Source organism: Mesoplodon mirus (assembly GCF_964341445.2).
Source record: "Mesoplodon mirus genome assembly, chromosome: 2".
NCBI lineage: Eukaryota > Metazoa > Chordata > Mammalia > Artiodactyla > Ziphiidae > Mesoplodon > Mesoplodon mirus.
The window spans coordinates 47,578,771-47,597,593 of record NC_138977.1 but is presented as its reverse complement, the minus strand read 5'-3'; the positions used below and the strand labels follow the sequence as shown (position 1 = coordinate 47,597,593).

The following is an 18,823-nucleotide window of genomic DNA, read 5'->3' as shown; positions in this document are numbered from 1 at the left end:
ATACCACATGCAGCGGAGCGGCTGGGCCCGTGAACCATGGCTGCTGAGCCTGTGCGTCCGGAGCCTGTGCTCCGCAACGGGAGAGGCCACAACAGTGAGAGGCCAGTGTACCGCAAAAAAAAAAAAAAAAAAAAAAACCCATGCAAAGGAATGTAGGATTAAGGAAGAACATTGGGGAATGTGGTGAGAGACAACATGGCTAGAAAGTCAAGCCAGGATCAGAGAAGCTAGGGAGAAAATGGGTTTTAACCTCTGACTGAGGGGGACAGGGTGTGTATTGATCTCAGGCAGGTAGATTACACCCTGTGGTTTTCATTCTAGAAGGCAGCAATATTAAAGAACTGTACATCTATAGACATAGGGACCAGTTAAAGAAATGTACTGGGTTAAAGGACATTAATATTTTAAAAATTCATTATATTCTCCCAAGTCAGTGAGCAATTAAATGAATTTTTTTAAAAAATCAACTTCTGGACTACCCTGGTAGTGCAGTGGTTAAGAATCTGCCTGCCAATGGGGGACACGGGTTCGAGCCCTGGTCTGGGAAGATCCCACATGCCGCGGAGCAACTAAGCCCTTCATCAAAACTACTGGGCCTGTGCTCTACAGCCTTTGAGCCACAACTACTGAGCCTGTGTGCCTAGAGCCCGTGCTCTGCAACAAGAGAAGCCATGGCAGTGAGAAGCCCGCGCACCACAATGAAGAGTAGCCCCCGCTCGCCACAACTAGACAAAGCCCGCACGCAGCAACAAAGACCCAACGCAGACAAAGATAAATAAATACATTTATAAAAAAAACAAAAATCAGCTCTATCTTTCCCAACACACGCACAAGCACATTTTCCTTATTTCCTTACATTAGTTTTTTTTCTTATTCCCCTCGAAGTATTATGTATGTATATGGATTTTTAAATTAAATTTAATTAGAATCAAACTTTGAAGAAGTCCATGACTCTTCAATGTTCCACTATATCAGGGCTTGGAATCACTGTTCTGAGATACTTGTGAAGAAAAAAAAAAGAATACTGGGGCAACTACACAGAAGAACATCAGCATTCTATGACTTTAGGTCAAAAATGTACTTAAGAAATCATCTTGCTCCTCTACGAGGTAAGGTCTCAGACAGCACTTTACAGAGACATCTTTAGAAGAAAATAAATATTTAAGATATGCAAAAAATTTGTTTGTGCCTGAGTAAAATTAAACTTGGACTCAATCTACCAAGAGTTGGAAAGAGAACTTTCCTCCCAGTTCCCTGCTGTACTAAACAGGCTTTGTGAATCTCTAAAAATAGGACTGATTTCCATGCACTTAATTGACACCTGCAAAAGTAGCTTGTAATTTGGCAGAAATTCCTTCATATTTACATTCACTATGAACCACCTAACACATGCCAGAAGACTGTGTTTGCATTCGAGTGCAATAAACCCCTGGGAGTTTATTTGAGCTGAAAAGCATCCTTAACCCTGGACAGAAACAGTTTTGCTTGCGCAAGGCAGCAGAAGACACAGCCCTGCCTGGAAGGCGATCTGGACTCTCGCACGCTCATATTTCAGCAGGAAAGTGTGCGTCAGTTTCTCCATAAGTAGTTGTCCAATGGGGCCCCTAAACAAGTGGTGCAGGGAGGGGAGGGGGCAGGACCAGGGGGAACTGCCTCCTGACAGATGGCTGGATTAGCTCAGACCTTCCAGTCCTGTCACCCCCCCAAACCGGCACCAGTCTGTACCCCTTTGCTTGTCGGCTCAGCGCTTCACTTACACGCAGGAGGGCGTCTGCTCGGCCACCACGAAGCGACATCTCCCTTTAATGCAGTAATGCTTGTACTGCTTGGGGCACCGAGAGAAGTGGCCTCTTCGCTTTGGTTGTGTGGTCGTAGCTGAAGAATGAGAAATGATTCAATAAATCAACTCACTTTAAATATACATTTGTAAGTAGAATCATATTCCTAACTGTGTTGCTAGTTTTTCTGTGGAATATACTCCAATCTCTCAATTCTCCTTCTCCCCACACTGGCATATGTCGGACTTTTGTGACCCGAAACTAGCCCTAGAGATTGGCTAATGGGGATTGTGACAGGAACGTTTCATATTTTAACTAAGATTTCTGTCCAAACTACCTCTCAGAAACGTTAGTGTTGTTTAAAGGGTAAAGCATAATTGTGATAAGAGAGAAGGCTCTTCTTTCCATGAAGATTGTCAGAGACATGGGGCTGATGGCATTGAAAAGAGAGAAGGGTTTTTTTCCTTTCTTTTTCTTTTTTTTAACTTAAACACAGCACTTAGTGCCAGATGTTGGTCTGTAGCTTTATAGAGAGAGTCATCCCTCTGTATCTGAGGGAGATTGGTTCCAGGACCCCAGGTGACACCAAAATCCGCAGATGCTCAAGTCCCTTGTATTAAATGGCATTTACAGTCGGTCCTCGGTATCCCCCAGTTGGGATCCGTGGTTGGGTGAATCTGCGAATGCAGAATCCGCAGATTCGGAGGGAGGGCTGTATTTACTCATTTCATACTCAAAAGAGGCTTGTGAGGGAAGCACTGTTCTAACTGCTATTTATGGATGAGCAAAGCACAACTCAAAGAGGCTAAATCACTTTCCCAGATCATGCAGCTAGTATGTGGCAGACCTGGGACTCAAACCCAGGCAGTCCTGTCCCAGAGTCCATGCTTCTACCTACTCCACTCTGGTGCTCTCTCAGGCAGGTAGCTGTCATCTGCTCTCAGCCTGCGGCACCCAGAAGTCCTGCTTCTCTGAATGGGAGGATTATCCCTCTCATCTGACCCCTGGAGGGTTTCTCTTGCCCAGAAGGAGGAAAACACTGTAAGCTTCATATCCAGGATTTCACTCCTACACTGACTTCCTTGTCTTACCTTTCAGAATCTTAATTGCCTAATTTTTCAAAGTGGGAGCCAGGGGGTGTAATATGGAGCGATTTCTCCATCCTTTACATGCAGAAAGTTTCAAGAAACAAGGATTGTCAAGAGAAACAGTAAAGAAATACTAACTAGCTGTTCCATGTGTTGATTCACAACAGACACCTGCCCACACCCAGAGAAAACTGCTAACTAGCCAGCTCCAGCCCAGGGTCGGCCTTTCCATAGTCATGGTATGACCGACAGCTTGCAGGACTCAGACACCTGTGGAACCAGAAGGCCTACAGTGGTCACTTCAGAGGGCATTTCACACTAGGCTAGGTATGGCACCTGGCACCCCAATGACATTACACAATCCCTTTATAAATAGCGCTGACTACTAAACTTCTTAATTAATATTATGAAATGAGTATATATACATACATATACATATATAAAAAAATTGCCCAGGGTCACCAGGGAGGAGAATTGCAAAGGACTCTGGATGATCTATACACAGCAAATTTCTGTGATGCCAGGTCACAGAGTTTCAGAGGGTGACAGAATGTTGTTGAGGCACTGGCTGACCTGGTTTTGGTTGGTGACTTGATTACCAGCCATGGGGACTGCCTGTACGTGCCAGACATTTGCTCCCATGCATGCCAATCAATGGGACTCTTATTGAAATTTCTCCCAGAAGTAACTGCAAAATGTCTCAAAGGCAAAGATCTGTGTATTTTGGCAAATAAATTGATCAAACGAAGGTCAACTTCCATCCATCAAGTACTTCCTCTTTCCATAGCCCTGTAGTAGGCATTGGAAAACATCAAAGAAATAAGGGATATCCTATCTAACCATCTACATTGGTACAATAGAACAAATTTAAGTCAATAAAAAGCAACAAACCAGTAAAAACGACCATAGTAACCATGGAAACATGGAAACAGTGGAAAAAATACTGGCTTAGGAGGAAGGAAATTAGTGTTTCATTTTCAGCTCTGCCTTTCATGAGCCCTATGTGTCCAGGCAAGCTAATTAAGCTGTCTGAGCCTCAGTTTCATCATTTGGAAATTGAAGATGATAACATCTACCTTAAAGAGCTGTTGAGAGGCTCAAATAAAAAATACATGTGGGGCTTCCCTGGTGGTGCAGTGGTTGAGAGTCCGCCTGCCAATGCAGGGGACACGGGTTCGTGCCTCCGTCCAGGACGATCCCGCATGCTGTGGAGCGGCTGGGCCCGTGAGCCATGGCCGCTGGGCCTGCGCGTCCAGAGTCTGTGCTCCGCAACGGGAGAGGCCACAACAGTGAGAGGCCCGAGTACCGCAAAAAAAAAAAAAAAATACATGTGGAAATTCCTAGCAAAGTACCTGGGACAATAAAGTCCTCGGCAAATGAGTTGATTCTAGAATCTTGAACATCTTGACAATTCTAAGAGAAATCTTGTGCCAGTACAAAGAGGGCTTATCTAATTAAAGAAAATTTCTAGGAAATGTAGACTTTTTTAGGAGGAGGTGAGCAAGCAGTTGAGTTGTGGAGAATGTCAAGAGCAAAAGCTCGGGGTCGGGAATATGCCAGCCTTATGCAGGAGGTGGGTGGTAGATTTAATGGATATGGAAGAGACCGGAAGGAGAGCAGCCAAGGATGGCTGTGAATGGAAGTCAGAAACCACAAATGTCAGTGGGCTGAAGTGTTTACCCTTGAAATACAAGGTGGGAGAGAGCTGAAGAAGGTTCTTATGGATTAAATTACATGAAATATGTAAAAACTAAACTGTGAAGTATTTTATCAATGTATTAGACAGGAAAGTGCAGAATGGATTAAAGTAGGAAGATGCCAAGGGGGAAAAGAGGAATCCAAGGCATATCCGAGCCATGCAGACATACATGATATAGGCCTGGGGCAGGGAAATGGAGGGCAAGGAGATGAATTTAAGAATAGATAATCAACAAGGACCTACTGTATAGCATAGGGTGCTCTGTAATAACCTGTATGGGAAAAGAATCTGAAAAAGAATAGATATATGTATAACTGAATCACTTTGCTGTACAACTGAAACTAACACAACAGTGTAAATCAACTATACTCCCATAAAGAAGCAGTAAGACTTACTGACGGATCTCCTTGCTCCAGAAAGGTCTTTTGTACTTTGCAAACCACACCTGACCTTAAATATAAGCCATATGGCTCTGTATCCTGAACTTTACTAATTCCTCTGGCTGTCACACCCCTTTAAACATAGCCAGTCTTTTAATAAACACCATACAGAGCAAGATACCAGAGAGCGCCTTAACCAGCAGCTGCTGGATGCAGTGATTTGATCAGCCATGGTTCATCCAAGCAACACAAATCCATGCCAGGGAAATGTTTGCAAGGCCCTGTTTTGATTGCTCACAGAGTTCTCTCCTCTGCAAATAAGCATGCCCTTAAATATTCCCAGCATTATTTGGATTTAAAAACCCTTCCATGCCACCAAGCAGAAAATGTCCTATGATTTCTCTCTGGAACTTTAAAACCTGGAAGAAAAATTAATCACACATACCGCGTTCCCCCCCCCAAAAAAAACCCAAATGGGATCCTCTGCTCTTTCTCATGGTAATGAGAAGGATTATCAGCATTCCCCCTTTTGAAATGCACCTAAAATTCCAGTTGCTTTCATCTAATATTCATCAAGGTCACATTATCTGAAAATTGAACAGCTGTGAAATCTAACATTTTCTGACTATCATTAGACCTGATGACATAGGGCAGGGGATGGCAAAATCTACCCTTCCATTCCAGAGATGTTTACCAAGAAAAAGGAAAAGTTAATCTTATGACAAAAGAATGATTAGTCCCATGTATTGTGTTTCTCTTTTGAGAAGTAAATGGTATGGTCTTGAAAATGTAACACCCGTGAAGATTTCCCTGATACTGAGGGTGGTGGAACTTAACCGATCTTTTTCCCTCCCAACTTACTCTTTTCCAATCCACATTCCTCAAACCAAAAGCTTCCTCTGGGAGTGAGTTTGTCCCACAAAATTGCTGGAGAAAATTACATGTACCAGAGGACCAGATCGCAACACAATCTTATAAGCAGATGGGCACCACAGGTAACATATCATAAACTCTTCATGAGACACTGTATTTCAAAGATTCTACAACCAGTTAAATAAGAAACCACCAGGGCTACTGCAGATCAGTGATGTCAAAATTTGATTCTAAGAGTTAGTAAAAGGGATCAGGAAAAAGAGTAGCTTTCACTGATAGTATGGGCAGATAGATAGGAAGTGGTCATCTTCTTAGGGTCATATGAATAATTAGATGACATGTGATGGATTCCCTTGGGCTAAACTAAAGTGGAGGAATACAGCAGACACCCAAATAACCTAGTTTAAATGTGGAATAATCCTCAATTTGATGGATGCTTTGATTAAACAGTGTGATTCCTTAGTCTTTCTGTACATGATTCTTATCCTCAAGCCAAAACAGGCTTTTTGATGCCTTTGTGATTAAAACTCTTCACAACTGATACATTACATTTACTTTTCAGAAAACCTTCCCTTATTTATTCCACTAATGCTCATGAAAAATCTATTTAATGATTTTGCAAATGATATTAATATCAACAACTCTTCTGAAATCAATTCTAAGGGTAATATACAATTACTATGACAATGCTTTTTTGGTAAATCTCATTACAATGTTTATAACCTCTTGTATCTCTAAACCTTTAGTTAGATACATAATTCAATCTCTGTGTAAGAGATTTTAAAAGGGATACTAAATTTTGAGATAGAAGTCCCATAAGTGTTATCAAGGAGAGAGAGGAAGGAAAACAAATACCTATAAATTCATCTTCTCACACAGCTATCTGACCTAAAAAATAGGGGGAACAACCAGTGCACAGAAGAGTTCAAGTGGTCACAGCAGAGTCTGGAGAAATGTTTCCTCCTATTCTGTGAAGTACAGCCTGAGGCTTTAATATTCTAAGCATCTTCCCAATAAGGGTTTCTTCATTTTACAACCTTCTTAAGCCAAGAAGGGAGGAAGAAAGTTTTATATTTTTTAAGTTAATTTTCCTTCTTATCTTGCCAACTATCTCTGTGGGACAGGGGAATGTAAATTCATGATGCTCTTGAAAATGTGCAAAATTGGAAAATTTTTTGTAATTGAGGATTCCCATTTGTCTTACATTCAATGCAGTTTCCTGTAAAAATGTGAATTGGTCTGTTTCTCCAGGAAAAGAAAAATAAATCTCACAGATGTACTTATTACCCTCCTGGGTTACTAGGATATGCTTACACGGGGGGCCAATCAGGTCTGATCAGCATGTCTTTTAACCAGAAGAACTGTGCCAACCATTTCTGAGCTTACAGGAGTGAGCCTTCACTTAGAGCTGCCCTTTTCATTCCAGCCCTTTAAAGGAAGAAAAAAGAATCCAGTGTTGAGATTTGAGTGTATTTCATGTATCTAAAATTATTCATGGCTAGGAGACAAAGAAGAATAGACAGGGAAAAAATTGTATTTCCTTTTGTTTTTCAAGAGTGCATGTGGGGGCTTCCCTGGTGGCGCAGTGGCTGAGAGTCCGCCTGTCGATGCAGGGGACACGGGTTTGTGCCCCGGTCCGGGAAGATCCCACATGCCGCGGAGCGGCTGGGCCCATGAGCCATGGCCGCTGAGCCTGCGCGTCTGGAGCCTGTGCTCCGCAACGGGAGAGGCCACAGCAGTGAGAGGCCCGCGTAGCACAAAAAAAAAAAAAGAGTGCATGTGGAAAAAGAATGCATGTGATACCTCCTTTGCTCATTCTTCCCTGCTGGTTTGACCTCAGCTCCCCTAACCTCTAAATTTTGCAATGCATTGAGGCTCAATGCTTTCTCCTCTCTTCTCCTCTCTCCTCTTAAAGTTTCAGTTCTGTAAGATAAATAATTTCTAGAGATCTACTATACAACATCAGTTGCCATAATTAATAATATTGTACTGTACACTTAAAATTTTGTTAAAAGGGCAGATCCCATGTTAAATGTTTTTACTACAATAAAAAATTTAAAGATACATTTAGGAGGATGATGAAGATTTTTTAACACTGTCAATCATCAGACTATGGAATAATCTCCCAAAGGAAATGTGAAAATGCTGTCATTTAAGACATTTGAAACCAGACTGAAGAAAAGCACACAAACACATAAAGTTGGCTTTGTCCTTCTCACTACATGGGTGACAAGACCCACACAAGCATGACCTAAGACAGCGATGGACTCCAAAGACTGTGGGCACTCTCCAGACCACCCACTAGTGGGAGGGAAAAAAAGATGAAGGTTGGGCTGGAACTGATGACTCACATCAGGATGACTTGCTCAGCGTGTTCCTGGCTCAGTTACAACATTCCCAGGGTGCTAGGAAAGGAGCACTTACACCACGTCACCATGCTCCCAGCTCAGAGAAGTTTCCAGGGAATACAGGAGGTTCTTCTCCACTCTGCCCTACTTTTGGAATTGGCCTGTGTTGTGTTTTGTTTTGTTTTAAAATAAGAAACAACTCCTGTAGAACACCAGACCATGCAATTTATAAAGGACAGACAGACCTTAGACCAGGAGTCAGCCAACTATGGCCCAAAAGCCAAATCTGGCCCACAGCCTGTTTCTCTAAATAAAGTTTTAGAGACATCCAAGGCCATTCATTTGCATAGGTCTATGGCTGCTTTCATAGTTCAATGGCAGAGCAGAATAGTTGCAACAAAGACCGCATGACCCACAAAACCTAAATTCTTATTATCTGACTCTTTACTAAGGCTGATCCCTGCCTCAGACTACTAACTTTGAGAATACTAATTCAGGAATCTCCAAGGTAAAGTATGCTTTAAAATTGTTGCCTTCTTCCCTTCTTTTAAGTTATAAAATAGAAAAAGAAATTTTTTTTAATTTGAATAGAATATGCCAGCTTTCTATGAATCTAGTCCAAGACATCACATGCTAGAGGCTGCAGCACACACACATCTACAATGCCCAAAATAGTATAATGATGAAGAATGGAAGCACTAGAATGAGAAAGACCTGAGCGTGAATCCCAGATTTGTGATATATCAGCTGTGTGACCTTTGGCAAGTTACGTATTCTTTCTAGCTTCACCTTGAAATAAAGTAAAAAATATTATCCAGCTCATAGGGTTCTTGCAAGGAGTGAATGAATTACTGTATATAAAGTCCGGAGCCTGGTACATTAACATGTGCTCAAAAAACTACCTAGTTTTATGATTACTATATTATCAACAACTTAAAATTTAGGGGGGTCAAGTTTCTGAGGTTGAATATAAAGCTGATAAAAAACAAATGCTTCGCTTGTTATGCATTACCTGGGCAATTTTCTCCATGATCTCCACAGAGAAGGCCATCATTTTCAGGACTCCTGGTTGAATTCCCATCTGCCACAACACAGTGGAGGATCACTAGACCTTCAATTTTAAAACAGAACCAAAACAAACATGAAAACTTGTTCAATGAAAATGTGCTCAATGTGAAAGTTTCTATCAAAGTCATGACAATTTATGAAAATAACAAGCCTGTGGCTCCCATTTCCAAGTCATTCTCCCGCAGCAAGGGAGGGCTACACAGGCCAGCATGTCTCATTTTTTAAGCTCAGGGCTCAAGACAGAATTTTCAAGCCAGCATCACTTACATCTGACAAGCCCTGGCCCCTTAAATGAGGAGACTTGACCATAGTTGTGATGTAGCCTTATCCTACAAGCAGAAGAACAGAGGGAGTTCTCAGCCAGTGGATAAATACACTGATGAATTTCCAGGGAGAAGGGATGATGAACCTGTGTAGCAATGTATTTTCTCCGTGCCACACAGACCCAGTGTTTTTCAGGTATAAACTGTTGAGTGTGCTTCTTTCTGGGGAGATGCGAACTAGATATTCAATTCATAGGAATTATTTTAAAATTTCAAATTCTTCCAGCTAAGTACCTCTGTCTCTGACAAGGACAGGCTTCATAGAAAGGCATGGGGAAGAGAGGAACACCGTGTTGAGGTTAGCACAGCTTAGAATACAAAGTGTAGTCCTTGCGAGGGTCCTGATTCAAACAAAGCAACAGTAAAAATAACTTATGAGATAATTAAGGAAATCTGACACTGTCTGGACATTAGAGAATATTAAGAAATTGTTATAGTTTCAAGTGTGATAATGATATTGTGGTTTGGATATAAAAAACAGAGTCCATATCTCTTAGAGATATGTATTTAAATACTTATTAAGGAAATTAATGTATCTCTGATTTGCTTTAAAATAATCCAACCAGGGAAGAGGGCTGTGAGGTAGTGAGGGAAAGGCACAGATGAAACAAGATTGGCCACATATTGGTAACTGTTGAAGCCGGGTGGTAGGTATATCAAGGGTCACTCTGCCATTCTCTCTACTTATATATGTATATTTAAATATCTATAATAAGAAGTTGGAGAGGGGAGGGCAGTGGAGGAGAGATAAGACGGCTTGGTAGTTAACTTTTCCTGAGTTCACAACCTGCTTTTTCCACTTTACAGCCATGAACATTGGGCAAGTTTTATAACCTCTCAGTTTCCTCATCAGCAAAGTGGAGATGATTATTATCTCTTCTTCAGAGCATTGTGAGGATTCATCCAGGTAAGTGTGCAAAGCACTTAATACACTGCTGGCACATAATCGATGTTCAACTAAATTTTCATTATTATGTAACTGGTAGGAACAGAGTAACTTGCCCGTGGGTTGTATTGACATTTACACATCTAGCTAAGGTTCTAAACTATACATGTCCTCCAGTACAATTCAGTTCAACAAATATCCACGAGCACCCAGAAACACACAGGTGGATAGGACATGCTCTACCCTCAAACTGCTCCAAAGCTACTAAGGCAGGTAAATAGCCAACCAAGTAACCAAAACACAAAGTGATAGTATTGTACCAGAGAACAATAGTATCCAGAAAGATCAAAGGCCAAAAGGTCTTCAAAAAGAGTCTTTCAAAACAGAAATTCTTTTCTATCTCTATTGAACTAGAAAAAAAAAATTTTTTTAAAAGAGGTGATAACTAGCATTGGAAACAGCGAAGAGAAATAGAAACTCATATCCATTGGGGATGTGTAAATTCGTATTACTTTTCTGGAGGACAATTTAGCACTATGTGTGCTAAAAGCTAAAAGCTCAAAACTGTACATGCACTTAAATCCAGTAATTTCATTTCTAGTAATTTTTCCTAAGGAAATAATTTAACATACATAAAAAGATTTTGCTACAAAGTTTCTCCATGTGACATTGGTTATAAAAAATTAGAAATTACCTAAATATCTAACAATAGAGAATTGATTAAATATATGGAATACTTCCATGCAATAAACTGCTATTCAGCCACAGAAAATGATTTTCAAACATTTCCAAATATTCCTCAGTAAGAGAAGCAGGCTACAGAATAGTGATCTAGTGAGATCTGAGTGTTTCTGTCTGTTTGTGATAAGTATAAAAATATCCATACAGATAAATAGTCAAAAAAGTTGGGTAAGTAAGTAGGTAGAGAGTTGCCCACAATGGTTAGAAGAAGACTTTTTCCTTAATTTTCTTTATTTGCACTTTCTTAGTTTTCTACCTGAATATTCTGTTTATTGCAACAAGAAAAAAGGAATAGCTTAAAATTTAAAAAACAACAATTTGACAACCAAATTTCCAGATTTTTCCTATCTTTTATCCCAATACCTGGCCCCCTCCTTTCACACTTAGAACAAAACAGAAACAATCGTTTATGACTTCTCAAGCACAGGAATTGTATATTAATCAGTTTGGTAATCCTGGAATCTAACACAGAATACAATGGATATTCAACAAATGTTGAAAGATTGACCAATCTTAGGTCAATCTATAAACAAACTAAACAATCAATTTCTAGTGGAAAATTTTAACCATCTTCTTTTTTACTATAAAAACAGGTTTAGGGCTTCCCTGGTGGCGCAGTGGTTGAGAGTCCGCCTGCCGATGCAGGGGACACGGGTTCGTGCCCTGGTCCGGGAAGATCCCACATGTCGCGGAGCGGCTGGGCCCATGAGCCATGGCCGCTGAGCCTGCACGTCCGGAGCCTGTGCTCCGCAGCGGGAGAGGCCACAACAGTGAGAGGCCCGCATGCCGCAAAAAAAAAAAAAAAAAAAAAAGGTTTAAATCATTTTTAAAATCCCATACATGGGCTTTCTTCGTGGGCAGATTCAAGAGGCATTAATTCTGCAGTTGATCTGTTCTGATGATGGAAATTGAAAAATAAACTAAATCTCATAGAGATTCAACATCTGCAAACTGAAGATGACAATATCTCTGCCTCAGGGCTATTGTAAAAACTAAGTTGAGTAACATAAGAAAAGGCACACACAGGGCTTGGCACATAGTATACAATTTTTAGTCTTCTTCTGCTCCTTCCCACTATCACTTATGATTTAACACATCATTCTTTATTTCCACCTAACAGAGGAAGTTCTGATTCCATTGAAACCCTGCCCGGCCCTCCGAACATTCTGGCAGGCTGAGCCCAGGCTCTCTTCTGCTAAGGCTCACTCCACATGCTGGCATCAGCTGGCAAAGGAATTCCACTGGGTAGAGCCCCTGTGGAGGACCCCTTGAGGTAGAGACATTCTCAGGCCAACCAGACGCCAAGCTCAAGGCTCTGGGACAGGGTCCACAGTCCCTCCTACACCTACCTAATAATCTTCATCAGCTGGTGCTCATGAACCAAATCGAGCTTGAGCCTGAAGAACCATTTACTTAGTCTGCATATTTTTTAAAAAATTGAATCATGACAGTTCATATCAAGCCTGGATTTTCCTGCTTCTATTTAAAAAGCAGAAGGTCTTGGGCTTCCCTGGTGGTGCAGTGGTTGAGAGTCTGCCTGACGATGCAGGGGACACGGGTTCGTGTCCTGGTTGGGGAAGATCCCACATGTCGCGGAGCGGCTGGGCCCATGAGCCATGGCCGCTAAGCCTGCGCGTCTGGAGCCTGTGCTCCGCAACAGGAGAGGCCACAACAGTGAGAGGCCCGCGTACCGCAAAAAAAAAAAAAAAAAAAAAAAAAAGCAGAAGGTCTGGCAACACAGATCTGAAACACCTTCATGGCAACAGCTGGCTAGAGCCTAGTAGCACGTGACTACTTTAAATGCCACAGACCCCATCAGGCTTGCTGCATTCATTTATTTTAACTGCATAGACCCTGACAGGCATTTGAGTGAGTGATCTGTATGGAGTGACTCAGAAATCAGAGAAATGCTCACAAAACCATCCATCCAATATTGAAGGCTGCTTCAGAGACAAAGGCCACTCCTGTTCCATCCATAATTCAACAGATATGTATTAAACATTTTGTGTTTGGCACTGGTGCACAACACTGAAGGTTCAAAGATAACATATTATCACTAACCTCAAGGAGCTCACATTCTGGCAAGGAAGATAGACACACAGATCTATAAGGTATAGTGTGATGAGTACAGAAGAGGTAATACAGGAATAACACAGAGCGGAGAATAACTCTGCCTGGCAGCAAAGACTCACTGAGAAGGTGGGAATTATGGTGAGTTTTTAATGAGTAATAAATGATTTTTTAAAACATCAATTAATAACTTCTAGAAAATGAAAATTGTGTAAGCAAGTAAGTAACTATGTTATAATGTACTATGACATAATTATAGTACATTATTTGTTTCAGCAGTGGACAATATTTATATGGTAATAATAATGTAAATACTGATAATTTAACAAAATGTGTCATGAAATCAGGACCAGTAATTAGCCAACACAGACCAGGTGGGGAAAGTTGTTGTGATTACTCATAATCTGTGCTGTGCTAGTTATTAAGTGTTTTGAGTATCACCCCTATAGTAACTATACTAGAATTAGAAGAGAATCTCAATAGGTAAAAGTCTAAACTTGGCAAGTCAAGAAATAGCATTATAAGCATACTGTTTAGCAATACAGAGATAAACACAGAAGAGGCACCTGAAGGAGTCAAAAGTGGTTGATTCTAGGGAGGTGAAGAGGCAGAAAGGCAGGTACAAAGATCTGCTATTCATCATTATAAACTTTTTAGTACTATTTGATTTTTTAAAATTTGTGTATATTTATTACTTTATTAAAAACAGAATTAATTTTTAAGAAAAGGATAAATAAAATTGTAATGAACCAGGGCATTCTAAATAAAAGGGACAACTTATAAAAAGACATGGTATGAATAACTTGTCTAGTTTGCTTAGAGGGTGATTGGGGCTTGTGATGGAAGAGGAGACTGGAGGGCTGGTAGGTCACAAATGGCCTTAAGAGCCATGTTAGTTACTTTGAGTTCTGTTATGTCGCTAAAATGGGGTCATTGAAAAGTTTAAGTGAGAAGCAACATGATCATCTTCTTTTCTTTCAGTTTGAAAAGTTTGCTTTAATACAAATACAGGTGATTTCAGACATACCTAAATGAGGTGGTGACACACCAATCTGTATGGAGAAGAAGAAGTGAATGCGAGAGATATTCACAAAGTGAAACACACACACAAAAAAGACTTGGTGACTAATGGGCTAGAGTGGGAGATAAGGGAAAGGGAGTCTAGGATGACTCCGGAGTTTGTAACTAGAGTGAATGTCTGGGTTGTGGTACCAATCACAAATATAAGGTATACAAGAAGACAAACAAGTTGAGGATTAGTGTAGACTGAATTTCTTGTTGAAACCTAATCCCTAATGGGATGTGATGGGCCTTTGGGAGGTGATTAGGTTGTGAGGGTGGAGACCTCGTGTATGGGATCAGAACCCTTGTAAAAGACACCTCACTTGGGCTTCCCTGATGGCACAGTGGTTGAGAGTCCGCCTGCCGATGCAGAGGACACGGGTTCGTGCCCCGGTCCGAGAAGGTCCCACATGCCGTGGAGCGGCTGGGCCCGTAAGCCATGGCCGCTGGGCCTGCGCATCCGGAAGACACCTCACAGAGCTCCCTTGCCCCTTCTGCCATGTGAGGACACAGCAGAAAGACGGCTGTCTATGAACCAGGAAGCAGGCTCTCACCAGACATTGAATCTACTAGAGCCTTCATCTGGAACTTATCAGCCTCCAGAACTGTGAAAAATAAATGTTTGTTGTTTACAAGCCACCCAGTCTATGTTATTTTATTATAGCAGCCCAAACTGACTAAGACAGGCATGGAAAAATATTCAGTTTTAGACACTCTGAATTTGAGATGACTGTGTCTCATTTAGAGACAGTAAATGGATATTAGATCTGGAGCTGTGGAGTGAAGTCATAGCTACGGGTTCTACATTTAGGAGTTATGAGAAATAAACTGGTATTTAATGCCACACATATTGATCTGTTAGAAAGAGCCATGTGAAAAGAGAAAGCTGATTATGGATAGAATACTGAAAAAATCAATATAATAGAGGGGCAGAAAGAGAAGAGTCCTCAAGGGATCAAGAAGAGCCACACAACTAAGAAGAGAGGTTTTCTAGAAGTATTTGGTCAACTGTATAAAAACTGATGGAGAATTAAAGATAAGAACTGAAATATATGCAGTAGATTTGACAACCAAAAAGCACTAGCAATATCTTGCTAAAGAAATAGTAATGGCATGAAAGCTGTGCAAATAATTGGAGATTACTCTTCACAGATGTTGAACTGAGAAAGGGAGGGGGGTTAAGATTAGTCAATATGTACAGAAAAAAAGAGAGTTATTTTGCTTTTGTTTTATTATGAAAGATCATTGACAGGAAGATGTCAAAGGTACAGGAGAGAGGCAAAGGATGAATTAACGACAGAGCAGAGACGTTGGAAAATTTAGCCCAAAAGGCAGGGCCACTTCTGCAATTGCGATGAAGTTCTTTGCAGTCAAAGTTAGTAATTCTGGCAAGTATAACTCTATTTTGAGTGAATGGAAAGTCTTTGGAAAATAAGAGCTTAAATGTAGTTTATATTCAATACATCTGACCTCATTGCTCAAGGAAATCCAAGTTCTGGTTAAAATGAGTGGGAAACATCTAATGTGTTTCTCAACTTCCACATTACTGGCATTTGGACTGGATAATTCTTTGCTGTGGGATGCTGTGCATTGTACTATGACTAGCAGCATCCCAGGCTTTTACCCACAAAATGCCAGTAGCATCCCCCTCCCTTCCTCCACCTACCACTGAGATGTCACAATCAAAACTGTCCCTAGACATTGTCAAATGCTTCCTTGGGGGAGAAATTACATTGGTTGAGAACCATTGCAATTCTCTCCAATCTTAGATATGGAAAACATAAGATCTTCATTCAAAAGAGTCACAAATTATATTAAATTTCAGAATTACTAAGAACCTTAGAGGTATTCAAATCTCCTACCAACCCTCAGCTCCCCTAAAAACATCCCCTGGGAGAGCTCACCTTTAAAATTTCAGCACAGAGACTTCACTCCCTTCTAATGCATCACATTTCAATGAGACCATTCATCCATTCTTTCACTCACAATCATTCATTCAAAAAAAATTAAGCACCTATTTCTAAAGCTCTATAAATGCTTCTTTATGTTGAACTAGTTTTTGCCTTCCCATAATTTTACTCTGCTCATTGGAATCACCTAGAATAAATCTAATCTCTCTTTCTTGTGACTGATCCTCGTATATTTGAAGTCAGAGATCAAGTCTTCCTGAAAGGATTTCTCTTCCTCAGGCTAAACATGCTGGTTCCTCCAACCATATTTTACCTGACATCATCAAGACCTCTCATAAGCCTTGACATCCTCCTTAAAAACAAGGTTTAAATACAGTGCCATTTTACATGGTTTGGCAAAGACAGAATAGAGTGGGTCTCTCAGCTCTCACATTGTGGGCACCATATTCCTGATAATGCAGCTCCATAACATATCAGACCTTTTTAACTATTCCATTAAATACAGGGGTTTTATTCTGCTTAGAATAAAAAGAAGCTCTTAAAGCACTTATACTGTCGGAAAGCAGTGTATTGATGGCTTTTTTGTTCTTTTTGTTTTTGCTCTGTTTTGTTTCATTTTAATTTTAACCTGAGAAATGATTTTGTACTTGTCCATTTTAAATGTTATTGTGTTAAATTTTACCTGTCATCCAAATATTTCACAATCTCTTTGTTTTCTTATTCTTTCATTCCACCTATTATCCATGCCTCCCTGCTGCACATGACCTGCAGAATTCTCAGATGCATTCAAGCAATAAAAACAAAATAATGTTAGATTAGCTGCATTTGCTAAGTGACTGGATATTGAGTTCCTATTTCTGGGGTTGGTTTTTATTTTATTTTTTAGTGGAACATTTTATTTTATTTTATTTTTTTATATATTACTATTTTTTTAATAGACCTGTATTGGAGTAAAATTGCTTCACAATACTGTGTTAGTTTCTGTTGCACCACAAAGCGAATCAGCCATATGCATACACATGTCCCCATATTCTCTGGGGTTGGTTTTTAAATACCAACTCCACTCATAAAATTAAAGACAAAAAGGAAAAGAAACCCAATTCTACTTTAGTGAGTCAAAGCTCCATTTACTTTTATGCACTTTGAGATTCTCAAATTAAAAATTACAGAATGTATTAAAAGTATTATCCCCATCAGCCATCATGGAGAATGAAGTCATTGGGAACAATACAAGCATTCAAAGAGACACAGCTTGACAAGGAGCATGACCCACTCTCTCAAAGTTACTGCTAACGCTGAGGTAAGTCATACACCAGCTGGGTCAACTACTTAAAAAGATCAAATGTGACCAACCTAAACAGTCATATACGTTGTATTTGTCTCATCTCTGAGCTGCACTTTCCATTTTTAGAGCCAAGTACATTTCATATTTTTAAATAAACATAACATTATCACAAAATGTCCATACATTATATTCTGATAACTTAGGATATCTTCTTAGATACCCTAACTTCTACTTGTGTTTACTAAATCCAGTGATTTCCTATGACATCACATCAATCTTATTTTAGGAATCAAACCACACTCCATGTCCCATTAGACAATTCAACTGTAAATCAACAGAGAATGTGTCAATTTATGAATATAAGCAGAAATTAGAAGACTATTTCACAGTCAGATCTCTGATATTTCATTTATATTAGAGGGAAGCAGTACAGATTAATAGGAAAAAGATATTTGAAGTCAAATGGAGCTGTACTTGAATCCTGAATGTACCTTTTAATCACCAGCTTTGTGATAAGATTAAGTTATTCAGCATTGAACTTCAGGGTCCCCATCTGTAAACTGAGGCCCATAATATATAACTTACATGGTAACGATTTAACTATCTGTTTAAAGAAAGTGCAAAAAGTAAATTATGAATTATTAACCCCAGTAATGCCTGGCACAAGATAGGCACTCAATAAAATAGCAGCTCTAAGAGAACAGAAGTAAAAAAGAATTCTCATTACTCAGTAAAATATAGATTCTCAACTCTCATTAATGAATATTGACAAATTTCTACATTTATGATATGATTTGACTTGTGTATAAAATATGCTTATGAAACAAACTACAAAAGATAAATACACATACATATTATACTTCTATAGTGCACTTATACATATGTGTTCAATGAGGAAAATCTGTCTTTCCACATGCTGCTTTTTTCCAGTGTTTTTAAAAAGATATTTGACATTAATGCACCTCAACTGATTAATATGTCATCTTCTGCATGTATGGTTCTTTGTATTTTCAGCACAGTTCTGCCAGTACTCAGCATGCTGTTTATGTCAGATGGGAGTTACTGATTCAGTTGGTTAGTTAAGTGATTCAGTGATACAAATATAACAGATAAAGTCAGATCTTAGATGATACTATTTAACAGTCACATGGATTATATTTGATTAGAAATCTAATTTTAATTTCTGAAAAATAAAGTTAACAAAATTTTAAAATTTAAATCAACGTTAGGAGCAAAAACTATAAGCATCTGGGGAATTTCCCAATGTATCTTTATTGTCAAAAAGAAAAACAGAATCTTGAGTATGCATACT

At 39.7% G+C, this 18,823-nt stretch overlaps 1 protein-coding gene across 2 annotated transcripts in view; it reads right to left on the bottom strand.

Annotated features, from left to right (window-relative positions):
- Positions 1-18,823, bottom strand: part of BTC (betacellulin) — a 41,514-nt gene that overhangs the window by 7,341 nt on the left and 15,350 nt on the right. Inside the window, exons 2-3 of one of the 2 annotated variants that reach the window (XM_082611442.1) lie at positions 9,179-9,277; positions 1,758-1,875 (exon numbers count right to left, since the gene is read on the bottom strand). In XM_082611442.1, the coding sequence (XP_082467568.1) occupies positions 1,758-1,875; positions 9,179-9,277 (217 nt within the window). The remainder of the gene's footprint in view (positions 1-1,757; positions 1,876-9,178; positions 9,278-18,823) is intronic. The other variant, XM_082611443.1, reaches the window with a different exon arrangement.